This window comes from Poromitra crassiceps (genome assembly GCF_964638095.1).
Source record: "Poromitra crassiceps genome assembly, chromosome: 19".
Classification (NCBI taxonomy): domain Eukaryota; kingdom Metazoa; phylum Chordata; class Actinopteri; order Beryciformes; family Melamphaidae; genus Poromitra; species Poromitra crassiceps.
In genome coordinates this window covers 10843136-10857657 of record NC_139646.1, presented here as the reverse complement: position 1 = coordinate 10857657, position 14522 = coordinate 10843136, and the positions used below count along the sequence as shown (strand labels likewise).

Sequence of the window (14522 nt, the reverse complement as noted above, 5' to 3'; positions counted from 1 at the left end):
GGGCAAAATACGGCCCGCGGGCCGCATGCTGTGTGGCCCGCGATGGAATTGGAATTGGATTTTGTTTGTTTTTGTTTTTTTACAGTGCACCTGAACGTAACATGCAAGAGTAATCTCATGTGTAAGAAATTATTGTTCTACAGTCATTTCTTGCGGCCCTGGGGCCTGGGGCAAAATGCGGCCCCAGGGCCGGACTCAAAGAAAGATTTGTTTGATTTCAAAGTGATTTGTATCACTATTATATCAGGAGATTAACAATAAATTACCAATCACAACGGGAGAGAGGGTTAAAAATAGGGAGACTGCTGGGAAAATCAGGAGTGTTGGCATGTATAATCTCCATGTGTGGCCCTTCGCTTACTTGATGTAAGTCAGTATGGCCCTCAGGAAACAAATGTTGCCCACCCCTGATCTTAATTGTGCTCATAAAAACAGTACTAGGCATCTCGCCGAGCTGGCCCTCGCATATGCAGCTCGCCCGCTGCGCAGTGATGATGTCCTCACTGATGACATCATCACTGAACTATAGCCTCAGCCTTAGGGCAATCAGCCTTAGGGCAATTAATCTGCCCAAATAAAAAAGATCTGGCTCCGTCAGGTCACCCACATGGTAGTCTCGGCTCCCAGACGTTTGGTGAGCGGCGCCAACAGCGAAGCGGATAGAGACTGAGAACTGAGTCTACCCGCATGGGTGCTCTTTACAATCCCTGAAAGTTTCAACAGTGGACAGAGCCCACATACTCAATTTTATAGATAGATAGATAGATAGATAGATAGATAGATAGATAGATAGATAGATAGATAGATAGATAGATAGATAGATAGATAGATAGATAGATAGTTAGAAGAGACAAGTTGAATCACAAGAAGTAGCTGGACTAAGCTTTATTGCACTTGATATGTTATTTAATGCATTGAAAACAGGTTTTAACAAACGTCCATGGGTAACAACTCTTTTGTTTGCTTTTTTCCCTATTTCCCCCCTCTCTTCCTATCTTTTTAATAGTTTATTATTGTAAGTATGTATTGTATTAATTGTATGTAGATTCATTAAACTATAACATTCATTACATTTACATTACGTCATTTGGCAGACGCTTTTATCCAAAGCGACTTACAATAACACATTTTTGTCAGCAATAGAGCAATCAATATGCAACACAGTCTATGACAACTACAAGTTCTGAAGGAATAGTGGTAAAGTTTAGTTTAGGTTTTTTTTTTTTTTAGAGAGCAAGATAACATGTATTTTAACTGTGACATCAAGGGACAAAAAAATACCCTGGTGGCTAAATGTGACATATTTACATTTGGTTTTAAAGCCGGAGGTAACCTGCGACCCTTTGTTGATAGGCACGGAATCTACCCGGGGAACCTGACTCATGTTTTATTTGCTCTGAGCTCACATTTGCGAATGATGCGTGAGCTCTTACTGTGCGAGCAGCTGTCCCTCCACACCCAGCGCATCACCATACAAGCCACGGGGAGAGCCATGAGCATTGCCGTCCTCCAGGAGAGAGCACGCTGGCTGGCCATGGGCACTATCAACGACAGAGACAGGGATGCCCTGATCGACTCCCCGGCCGGGTTATTTGGCCCCTCCATGTTTTCCCTCCAGCAGATCTGTGAGGCGAAAAAGAACAAGTCGGCCGCCCAACGTGAGATGTCCCAACAAAAAGAAGAACAAGACGGGGTGATACCCACCCTATCCCCCCTGTTCTGCCCGAGCCCCGTTCCCCCGGCTTGACCACTTGGGTTTCCAGTTTGCCAGAACCATTCCGGGTTCGAGTCCCACAGCCGCTACAAGTTCCAGTACCGGCCCAGAGGTCTCCAGACATCGTTACAAAATCACACAAATGTTCTTTCTGTGAGAAAAATAGTAAAGTGTGTAAAGCGCAGCATAATAATAATAAAAAGAAATCCCAAAGTGATCATAAACAGTGCAGAGCCAAAGCCTGCTGTAGGTTCCTCCTAGAGGTCATGATGACGGCTCCCAAACCAAATTTCACAGGATACCATGAGGTTTGGAAAGAGGTAGGAGCTCCGGAATGGGTTTTAAGAATGATGGAAAAGGGGTACAGCACAGGCTCCAATTTGGATCCGTTCCACCCAAATGTTCTGGTATTATTCACACAAACGCCCAGGGAGAAGAAGCTCATCTTCTCCAGGAAGAGATAAATTATCTGCTGAAGAGGGGAGCCATATCCATCGTTCCCCCGGGTCAGAGTCACGAAGGCTTTTATTCCAAATACTTCCCAAACCGGGTGGCACAGGAATTTACACGATTCTGCATCTTCCAGATCTAAATAAATGTCTCTGGAAATTCAAATTCAGAATACTGATGCACACATCACTACTGTGTTTGGTGCGTCAGAATGATTGGTTCACCTCAGTGGACCTAGCAGATACATATTTCCAATATACCCCCCCAGAAGCGCTTTCTCAGATTTGCTTTATATTATGCTTAATATTTTGTTATCAATATTGCCTACTCCCATTTGGCATATCCCTAAGCCCGAGGGTGATTGTCCAGTGTGCAGAGGCATCGATAACCCCACACAAATGTGCTTCTGGGGGGGCGGCCGTTGGAGCCAAGCGCACCAGGGCACCCACATCAATTTTCTGGAACTCATGGCAGTTTTGTTTTTGCAGGTATTTTGAGTAATTTGGTTACTTTCATCTCCATAGTACATGGTGAATAATTATTTTCATAAAACAAAAGGGAATGTATTTATTTTTATGGTTTTAGTGTTATGCCACTGTAGAATATACAATGTTGTGGATGGTTTAAAGCCATTTTCCCAGGTTTTACTTTTAGACACATAACAGATTAAAATACTCATCATTTTTTATCTGAGAGAACTATCGCACCCATTCAAAAGGTCTTTGAAGGGTTTTTGCAGACCACCACACAAATGTGCTTCTGTCTAGGGTCCGGAGAGAATGTCATCATTCTCACTCATATTATTCATAAAACCGGGGTTATATTCATAACCTCAAGTTCTGAGTGTAGCCAAGCACCTCACTAATCCCCCCCTAGCCTCTCATAAAAAGAAACTGACCAGAACCATGTAATCCCATAGACAGTTTAAAACCCCGCAGGATCAACAGAAGAGTAAGAGCAACGGCTTTATCGGAAGTCAGCTTCTTATTTGTTTCAGTGGTTTTGGTGATAACTCGCAGATAGGTGATAATCTTTATCAAACTGTTCCATAATGCTCATATGAAACCACGTCATATTTTATATCAATCAGGCTCCAATAAGCCTGAAGAAACACTGAATTCCTCTCACAACTGTGGTTGCCAAGTTATAACGTTCTGGTTTTATGAAGAGGAGATTGCAGGAGAACAAAAACATAACTCATGCTTTTCCGGTCAGAGAGAGAGAGAGGAGAGAGAGGAGAGAGAGAGAGAGAGAGAGAGAGAGAGAGAGAGAGAGAGAGAGAGAGAGAGAGAGAGAGAGAGAGAGAGAGAGAGAGAGAGAGAGAGAGAGAGAGAGAGAGAGAGAGAGAGAGAGAGAGAGAGAGAGAGAGAGAGAGAGAGAGAGAGAGAGGATGGTTTTAGCACTGTGGAATTTTGTGGGAACCTTGTTTCTTGCCAGCAGTGAATTGAATAAAGCTCAAAAAGCAAATAACTGAAGACCTCAAAGGTCCAAAGAGCTCCTCCATGTAGAGCTTATTTATAACAAGATGACTTATGCCCTCTTAGGCCTCTTCTTTTGTTGTTACTAAATATGTTGAGGACCAACCGCTGTTCATGGCGAGGAAGATTGAGGACGAAGACAACACAATAACAGCGAGCCCTGCCCATGACTTGAGTTATGAAGGAGTCGATAATGAGAAATTGGTTGATGGATGTAGGCTATATGCAAGCAAGCTAAAATAATGGGCCGAGTAACATGGTTGAGGAAGCAACATTTTTACCTAAATCAACAGAAGTTGATCAACATGCCCTTGATTGTATTTTTAATGCACTGTGGCTATTTTATAATTTCTCTGTGGGTGTCTTGACCACGCGCAGGTTTCTATTTCAGATATATATATAGATACTGTACACTGCAGTCAAAAGTTTGGACGTACTATTGTTTGATTTAAGCCTACGTCTGATGCTTAAACACCTGCAATTTGTTTCTTAGACAAATAATAGTAATACAAATAAATAAATAAATAAATAAAAAATAGTACTAACAAACAGTGAAGTTAAGGCCTATCTATGTATGAATGTTTTTCCAAAGCCCTCAAGGCAACGGACAGCTACTTTGAAGAAAGGTAGTTTTGATTTGTTTAACACTTTTAACACACGCATCACGCCCATTTGTGCTATTTCATAGTTGTCTTTACTATTATTCTAAAATAGTAAAAATAAAGAACATCTTTAATATAGACCATCACACACAAAACTCCTGCAGTAAACTAAAAGTAAACTGGCACAGAGACGAAACAATTAAGTGTCTACTCTAATTTGTACACAGACAGAAAAGCCTGTGCTACCTTTTCTCAGACTTGTTTGAGTCTCTGAATGACACAGATGCTGTGAGTGAGGTAATGCGTCTTTGAGACCAGTGAACACACACACATCGGGGTCGAGCTCCCTCATGCCATGGAAGTTAGATCAACTCTAAACGTAGATCTTCCTGGAAACCAGTCTAACGAGTGAAACAACATGCACATGACATCAGTAATACCTAATATATCATTCTAATTCTAATGGAATTTTTCACACAAAGCAACCGATAATAATAAGTTACGGTGATGCAGTTGATGGTGGTGCCAGTGTTGTAGTAACTATATCCACGTCCAAGTCGAGTCCAAGTCAAGTCTCGATTCCCCATTACCTGACTCCGAGTCCAGCGGTACTGAACATGAGTGTGAATCCTCATGCAAATTGAATAATGTCACAGTATTAATATAGCTATCAATATCTTATGCCAAAATATTATTAGTAGTATTAGTCCAGCGGTACTGAACATGAGTGCGAATCCTCATGCAAATTGAATAATGTCACAGTATTAATATAGCTATCAATATCTTATGCCAAAATATTATCAGTAGTATTAATAATTATTAGGACCTATTAGAAAAAAATACAAAAACAAAAAAACTGTCTATCAATTAACAAGTGAGTCCTCGTCTCCAGCTTCCGAGTTTGAATGCGTCCAGATCAAGTCCAAGTCAGAGTCATCAGTGCTCAAGTCCAAGTCAAGTTACTAGTGGTGAAAATGAGTCCAGGACCCAAACCTGAGTCACTACGCTGGTTGGTTAACTTGGTGCTTTGTGTTTCTTCAAACAATGGGATTGTCATACATTGTCGTGTTTGTTTTCGTGTACATGGTGCCCTAATCTGTCATAGAAAGAATATCTGTACCATATACAGCATCCAGTGTCAAGAACTATCATTCTTCACTTTAAACTGGGTCAATTCCAGATTGGAAATATTACTTCAGTGAAGCATAAATAATTTGAATGCATGGCAAATAGTTTAGTAATATTTGATCTGTTATCTGAGGGGGACTGGCTCTGAAGAGGGGTTATGGTGTTTCTCCTTGAACATGTAAAATAGACATTTCCCATGTTGCTAATTCTGGTCTTAATTGGTTGCTCTAGACTCACAAAGCAATCCTAAGCAGTAAACGTATACTTGCTGCTTAAATACTATTCCAGCAACCATACCAGTTGTTACATTTAGGGAGGAGTGTTGTAAACTGAAGCAGCTCTGTACTGTATCCGTATATGGGCCAGTAAGGGTGCAGTAGAGAAGGTTTCAGGATAGAAAACAGCCACTTGATGAGGCTCCAGGGTTTTTCCTGGCTCAAAACGAGGCGGAGGTGGTACTAGAGCACGGCCGATATGGGGTTTTTGAGACCGATACCGATTTTAGTGGGGGGGAAATTCATCACTTACCAATAGGCCGCCGATATAATGAATTATTTGAATTGGAATTAAAATAGACGTTTTTCATGTTGATTGTGCACCAATTTGACTATGGAAAGGTACTCAGAAGGCTGCTTTTCTTAAACAAATAACTTTATCAAAGAATATTTGACATTCAATTGTCAACACATCGGTGTGTAATGCCGCAATTACAAATGATAGAAATTCACTGAGTGCAACGCTTGTTGGAAAATAGTGTTTTCTATGAAAACACCTGTCAGAGTTTTGTCAAGACTCAAGAGATGGAGGTCAGGAGGTGGCACCAAATTTGACAGAGGTGGCGACCTCCAAACTAGAAGTGCACTCGGAGAGTCCATCTCCACCAAGGCCAATAAGAATTGTTTGGCACAACTCATATTAGTTCACCGCTGTGGGGTTCTGTGATGTCACGCTGATTCATCCTATAAACAACAAAAAGTACTCTTGACATGTGTGGGCTCGTTTGGGGTCCCAACCTGTACCTTAAGAAACTCTGAGCTTTATATATATATGCAGTATATACAGTATATACACTAATATTCATCCTGACCTGTATACCTTTAAAGAGCCTCTTATGAAACATATTGTACTGCATTCTACTTGACTTGTTGTTGAGGAACAGATTAACTGAAGTGAACACCCTAACCTGAACATTTCCTAAGACAAAGGCCTATGGCAGGCCGATTATTAAGATAAATAAGTAATCTGTGAATAATTGCAGACTTGTGTATTCCCGTGACAAAGGAGGTGCACTCTGGTTTATATTGCTTGCTTGTCGCTAGACAGGAATCAGACATTGCATCTCCTCCTTTGTTGTTAATTGCTTATAATACTAACTTATTCCTCCTGCTCGTTTCATTTCTTTAGCCTGCAAGATTGCTTCAGTGCAGGTAAGGCTGTGGACGTCACATCCTTTATGATCAAATATGTATTGGATCTGATCAAACAGAGCATATGTTTATCTACCCTGCCCTTACATGGCTGTCTGTATGCCATTTTGCACAGCAATCCCTCCCAGCTATCCACCATGGCACCCGCTTGCACGACTTGTGGCAAAGACTATCTCTAATTCATAAAACCCAAAAGGATCAATTCAAAATTCATGAACAATCTGTCCCGCAACAACCAGTGATTTCTGTGACTGTGGGGCAGTGGAGATATGGTGCAATGGAAAGGAAAGTTCTGCCTCCCCTTATTCTACAGGAAGACACACGTATGTGCGCGCACACACACACACACACACACACACACACACACACACACACACACACACACACACACACACACACACACACACACACACACACACACACAGAATGAAAGAGTTGTGAAACAGTGTTAATTTTGCAGCTACTTTAGATTTAGTCTGTCTTTAGATGGAAATGCTAGTTTTAGTCACATTTAGTCATTTGTATAATTCATAGTTTTAGTCTAATTTTAGACGACGACAACTCAAAATGTTTTGTTGTGTCCAGTTTTAGTTGACGAAAAGTCATATTTCAGTCAACTTTTAGTTATTACTGTTAGTCAAATGTTTTCTCTCTTTTAGTACAGGTATCGGAAATTGTAATCAAGGTGACAGGTCAAGTGTTGAAATTCACTTTTACTTGTGTAGCTCAGATTCCTTATCTATAGCCTAGCCCGCCTAGACTATCCACAGTGGTCTTCAACAGGGAGTCCGGGACCCACAGGGGGTCCGCAGAGGTACTGCAGGGGGTCCTCCAACTTTTGTCAAAGTGGTTTGTGAAAATTTAAAACATGTATTTTAGACTAAAAATAATTAGTAAACTCCAAGCATTAATAGGCAATAATAAGCTCTTTTGACAAAAAATATTTACAAAGATAATCTGATGAAGCAATAATATGAGAAACACTTTAGCTCCTTCTTGCTTTTTTATGTAGGCTAATCTATTAATAAAGATGCCATAAAAGTGTCAATCCTGATATCCTAGTGTGCTGGATTATAAATGTTATTATAGAATGCATGCTTAAAATGCAACACAATTGTATTTATTTTTTAATCGTAGGGGGCCCCTGCTCTGCTTCTCTATCAACCAAGGGGTCCTTGGGCTGAAAAAGGTTGAAGACCCGTGTGCTATATTTGTTTTCTTGTTTACTTCTTGTTTCTGTTGTATTTTATAGTAGGCTACTTTGTATGCATTAGGCCTATAGTTATTGGTTTTCTAGAGACCCATAAGCCCTTTCAAGGTTTCTCGTCTACCTGCACTTTACTTTCTTGTTTGCATTTATTTTTAATCAGTTTTATTGGAGGTACTGGGCTTATATAATTTAACATTATTATCATGCTACATTTAGTTTAGCAGCTAGTTAGCTAGTTAAGTGTTAGCTTACCGTAAGCAGCAGGTCCAGGGTGGTGCTCATGGTGCCAGACACTATTAGCTATTTCATTGACTGCTATTATTCCGAAACCCCAATAGTCCGAGTGTCCGAAAGAGCCCATTCCGACGACGGCCCGTTAACGTTACAGTAGGCTATCACGAAAATAAAAACTCCATTGTTGGCGAAGGTCCACTGCTCCAAACTCCGAATCTCTCCCTGGCAGCCAGCATGCAAGGCAAGCTGCACGTTGCTTTGTTACATTTTGTGAAATCTCGCGCGCAGTAGCCTATGTGATGATCAGACAGACAGACAGACAGACAGACAGACAGACAGACGCTAGGCACCAATGGCACCATGCAACTGTGCGCCATCACTCTTCTTCTTCTTCTTCTTCTTCTTCTTCTTCTTCTTCTTCTTCTTCTTCTTCTTCTTCTTCTTCTTCTTCTTCTTCTTCTTCTTCTTCTTCTTCTTCTTCTTCTTCTTATGGCAGTTGGCATCCTTGTTGCATTACCACCTCATTCTGTATTTATCCATCCACTGTTTCCCTACATTCTGTCCCTCTTTCGCTCTTCCGACACGTCTCCGCAAAAAAACGTGCCATCGGCTCATACTGGCTCATACTACATCACAGTTGCTCGAGTGACATCACTGATGACATCACAGTTACTCGAGTGACATCACTGATGACATCACAATTGCTCAAGTGACATCACTGATGACATCACTTCCGTCACAAATCGTGACAATTTTGAAGTAGCCTACATTCTCATTTCATGCAAACAAAATGTTTAATTTACCACATGGGGTATGTTTGTTTTGACATAGGACTACCAGTTATTCTCACTTTTGACTGAACCAAACTATGAAACAATAAATAGCCTATTTTGACATGTGACAGGATTCACATAGGCCTATTTATTCCTCTGACCTTGACAGTTCGACCCAAATTTGTGGCAAATCTCCTTTAAAAGTAGAAACCAAAGAACCAATTAATCTTAATTGATTAATTGATTTGATCAATCTATTAAGATTATCAAGAGACAATTGTGATCTAACAATGACAGGAGGAAGGAGCTTATGACACAACAATAGCCTACTGTAGGCCTGTAAGACATATAGCTGTTTATCACTGCTACTTATGGTTACTGTTAAAGTACAATACAGCTTAATAGGGTGGCTTCAGGTATTATGGGTCCCATAATAATACCTGATGTCAAAAAGTGTCCCATAATACCTGAAGTCACCCTACTTTTTTAGGGTATGAAATGACGATAGCCTATTGTGGTTTTGTGATGTTTTAAATAGGCATGTTGCACTCAGGCTTAGGCTACTTAAAAACAAATCTGAACCAGTTCTCTTTTGAATTTCCTCAGGCCCCCTTTCCCCCGCCTGACTTACCTTTCTGAAATCTTTTGCAGGCCTTAAAAGGCTGTTTGAATGTCTTTAGTTTAGCATGACCTGTGAAACGTAATTACGGTAAACCCATTTATTTGCTGGCAGCATTTTTAATACAAGCAGGGACAGGCTAACTGGAGAAATAAGACCACCCAAAATGCAACTTTTTCATAAAGGGTTTGGTTGCCTCCAATCTGCAAGTAGGCTTAAGTCAATAAGGAACATTATATGACAATGAGCTCGAAATCATTTTGAAACCCGTGTAGACTAATCATAAATTATTTGTGCATCGACATTGAATAAACTACTAACTAATAATAAACTAAGAAATGGCAAATAACTTCAAAAAGGTTCAGGTTGGAAAAACTGACAGTTCTTACTTCACATTGCCATCTGGTGGCCAAAATGGGGATTGTGATGGTCAAGGAGAATGCAGACCAACCGAACTACCCACAAACTACACAGAGCCTGTGAACCATATGCTGTGAACCTTCGAGGCGAAACTCTGTTCATTGATTGGCGATTGTATTTCTAACCGCCAATCAGATGGGTTGTAGGCGGGAGCACATTTGAAGCCAGCAGGAAGTACACCTAGGGTTATTTACTTGTTTGAAAACTTAATCACAAAACGACAAGAAAGACAGTTTCTATGTAGAATCAGTAGACTAATACTTTAGCGTAGACCCATATGTCTTTACTTTGACCTGGCAGTTAGTGTAATTTACGTTAGGCTAACGTACACGTATTTTGGATAGTTGAGAGATGGATCACGAGTTGTTTACATCATGGTGAATCAGGAAGGCTAACGTTTGCGAACAAGCTTGACAAGCTTGACTAGTTGTCTTATGATCAGATAATTACCCAGCAGCTGTAACGCTATATCCTTGTGAATGAAACGTAGTCGAGTAGCTGATTATGACAGAACTACCGTGTTAGGTCGCTCTGTTTTCAGTAACATTAAGCGGTTGAACCCTCAACGTTGTAAGGCTGAATGTGTTGAGCGGTTAGCAAGGTTTAGCTAGCACAGTATAATCAAGTGTTGGACAAGTTAAATTGCTGGTCAGTAACGTTAACCAAATATGCCCTGTTCCTGTGGGAACTGGAGAAGATGGATTCGACCGTTGGTCGTTCTGCTGTATATTTTGTTGTTATTAGTCGTCCTGCCCTTATGTATTTTGGAACTGCAGAAATCAAAGGTCAGTTGTAAACAAGCTTTCTGATTGCTATGTTGCATTGTTTTGGTTTTGTTCTATAAGCTAGCTATATATTTTTTTATTACATTGAATGTATAAAATGATATTCTGTCTAGCCAGGAGAGCCCACTCCATAGCCTCCATATAAGTTCAACTGCATGGCTTTCCCATGGCATATCTTCAAGAGTTATACGTGCTCAGTGAATGCTGATTGGTTGGTTTATCTTGTCTATCAAATTAAAACTATTAACTTCTGTGATCATCTTCTTCTTGCCTTTCAGGTTACCACTCATAACAAAGCATGGTTCATTGCAGGGATATTTGTTTTCATGACCATACCCATATCATTATGGGGCATCCTCCAACATTTGGTCCACTACACTCAGCCAGAGCTTCAGAAACCTATCATCAGGTAAAGACCTCCACACACCAACTTAGTTAACACCTGTTAAACACAGCCATGAATAATAGTGTGATTACCAAGCTTGCCTGTGTGTTATTTATTGTGCATTATTTTATTATAGGATATTATGGATGGTCCCGATCTACAGCTTGGACAGTGTGAGTTGAATATTATATAAACAAAGCCATAATGAAACATGTATGTTTGGGGCATAATAGGCACTAGAAGTCACTTGTACCTCTAGTGCTGCTATTAGAAGAATCATGTCAATTCTACAGATTCAATCAGTTTTGTGAATGATGAATGTATTTCTTGCTTACTGTAATTGGCTCTGCTCTTCTAACATGCCTGCTGCTTGAGGTGATTTCTCCATAAGGGAGCAATATTTGTACAATGCTGTTTGTCAGTGAAATCTCAATCCTCACTTCCTCATACTACATCACAGTTGCTCGAGTGACATCACTGATGACATCACAGTTACTCGAGTGACATCACTGATGACATCACAATTGCTCAAGTGACATCACTGATGACATCACTTCCGTCACAAATCGTGACAATTTTGAAGTAGCCCACATTCTCATTTCATGCAAACAAAATGTTTAATTTACCACATGGGGTATACCACATGGGGTATGTTTGTTTTGACATAGGACTACCAGTTATTCTCACTTTTGACTGAACCAAACTATGAAACAATAAATAGCCTATTTTGACATGTGACAGAATTCACATAGGCCTATTTTATTCCTCTGACCTTGACAGTTCGACCCAAATTTGTGGCAAATCTCCTTTTAAAAGTAGAAACCAAAGAACCAATTAATCTTAATTGATTAATTGATGCTTGCCTTCTGTCTTTGTCTTACAGTGGATTGCGTTGAAATACCCCAGTATAGCAATTTATGTGGACACATGCAGAGAGTGCTACGAGGCCTATGTCATCTACAACTTCATGACCTTCTTGCTTAACTACCTGGGGAACCAGTACCCAAGCCTGGTGCGGATGCTGGAGGTCCAGGAGCAACAGAAGCACCTGCCCCCTCTCTGCTGCTGCCCCCCTTGGCCAATGGGAGAGTGAGTTCCCTTCAGATCAGTGGTTGCATGTGATGAAGCCACCTAGTTACCCATTGTCTGCCATGTTTTCACCCAGACCCAGTTTCTTCACAACTGTCCCCCTTTGATAGTGTGGTGATGTCAGAGATGTGCTTATAATCTTCCAGAAAAGAACTTGGCCTGGAAAAAGAAACCAAACACAATAAATAATAACTAATTGATCAGTGTCAGATTTGTATTCTTTCTGCAGCTGATGCAGGTACATGTCATCAGCCACTAAAACCTTAAGATGCAACTGTGTTTCTCAAGGCAAACAAGTCATTCACCAACTTCAAATTAGCCCCAGTCAGGCAATGTCAGTAATTGGTTAACATGTCGGTCTGTAGTTGATTAAGTCCAGATGGTTTGACAAGAGCATCAGTGTTTTCATTTAAGAAAAAATGCACTTGCCTGAAGAAGACCAGCATTAGCCTCATTTGTTTTCTCTGCATGTCTTGTGCTGTTGGAATTTCATAACCCTTGTCAGCATTGTAGCATCTTGCATGCAGATGGTATGGATCTTGAGGAAAAAATTTGTTAATTCAATGATAAATAAAATGTTATAATTACCCTTGTCTCGAGGATCCAGTTAACTTATTTCTCATGATCAACATTGGTTTATTTTTTTACTTTGTACGACATTTTTCAGATACCAGCAAAGTAGATGTTGTGAAATCAATGCATTAATTCAATCATAATTTCCTCTTACAGGGTTTTGCTGTTGAGGTGCAAGCTCGGAGTGTTGCAATACACTGTTGTAAGACCAGTCACAACAGTGATTGCCTTGTAAGTCTGTCGATCTGCTCTTTTAATGCACTTTTTTTGTATCATGATGCTTCATTTTGTCAGTCAATATCAGTCACAGCACGTCATTCACTATTTGTATCTGCTGTGGTTGTCTCTGTCTCCTAGGATCTGCCAGCTGTGTGGGGTGTACGACGAAGGCAATTTTAGTTCAACAAATGCATGGACGTACCTGGTTATCTTCAACAATATGTCACAGCTGGTAATGGTGTTACTGTTTTTGAGTGGTTTTAATGTATTTTTGTCTCAACTTCAGAAATTAGATGTGAAGAAATAAGATGAACTCAGATTAGAAATGCAATAAGTATCTTATTATTGTTTTAGCTCCAGCACAACCAACCTTTCTATCTCTCTCTGCCAATCCCAGTTTGCCATGTACTGCCTGGTGTTGTTCTACAAGGCCCTGAGAGAAGAACTTGCCCCAATCAAACCAGTGGGAAAGTTCCTGTGTGTCAAGCTGGTGGTGTTTGTCTCTTTCTGGTAATGCTCAGAGCATTCAAACTCACTCACATTTCTGTATTTATGAGTATCTATGATCCATAGCAGTGTTCTTCATCACTACCAGTTTGCCTGTGTCAAACTGTTGCATTTCCATGTATAGAACTTGTTGGCCAAGTATGATTGCAATCTCTTGATTTACATATAAATTGACTCATCAGATCCTGTGGTAGCTCCAATACTGAGAATTGATTAGGTCTATTTTGTGAACACTCAGGCAAGCTGTGTTCATCGCTTTCCTGGTGAAAGTGGGGGTGATCTCAGAACACAACACATGGGACTGGAAAAGTGTGGAGGCTGTCGCTACTGGCTTACAGGTAGAGCTACAACTTATCTAAGTGACAACAATAATAATGTGCGAGGCCAAATTAACTTATAATAAAGGATATAATTTCACTTGTACTTCTACTCCCCTAATCAAGGGGAATCAGACTTGCAGCTTTAATTTGAAGGTATTTACATCCAAATCAGGTGAACGGTGTAGGAATTACACACACCCCTAGTGGGTTGGTGATGATGATCTTCCATATAACCCCACACACACACACACACACACACACACACACACACACACTCACTCTCAGTCTCTCTCTGTCTCTCTCTCTCTTGCTCTACTTGTTTCAAATTGGCATTCTCTGAAATACACGCACACACCACCTAACTGTCCTGTTTCCTTTAGGATTTCATCATATGTGTGGAGATGTTTCTAGCAGCCATTGCCCATCACTACAGCTTCACCTACAAGCCCTACATCCAGGAGGCTGAGGAGGGCTCCTGCTTTGACTCCTTCATGGCCATGTGGGACGTCTCTGATGTCAGAGCAGACATCTCCGAACAAGTCCGCAATGTTGGTGAGTGCCTCTTGGCTACTGTGGGTGTATCTCAACA

General features: G+C 40.6%; 1 protein-coding gene across 4 annotated transcripts in view; it reads left to right on the top strand.

The window, feature by feature from the left end:
- Positions 1–10265: 10265 nt before the first annotated feature.
- tmem184c (transmembrane protein 184C) overlaps positions 10266–14522 on the top strand; it is a 47860-nt gene continuing 43603 nt past the window's right edge. For 2 of the 4 annotated variants that reach the window (XM_083656102.1, XM_083656100.1), the window contains exons 1-5: positions 10266–10840; positions 11119–11249; positions 11362–11398; positions 12109–12314; positions 13044–13118. In XM_083656102.1, coding sequence (XP_083512228.1) covers positions 10724–10840; positions 11119–11249; positions 11362–11398; positions 12109–12314; positions 13044–13118 — 566 coding nt within the window. In that variant the 5' untranslated portion in view covers positions 10266–10723. Of the gene's footprint in view, positions 10841–11118; positions 11250–11361; positions 11399–12108; positions 12315–13043; positions 13119–13244; positions 13339–13503; positions 13617–13851; positions 13952–14056; positions 14087–14313; positions 14486–14522 lie in introns of all 4 variants that reach the window. The other 2 variants (XM_083656099.1, XM_083656101.1) reach the window with 2 other exon arrangements.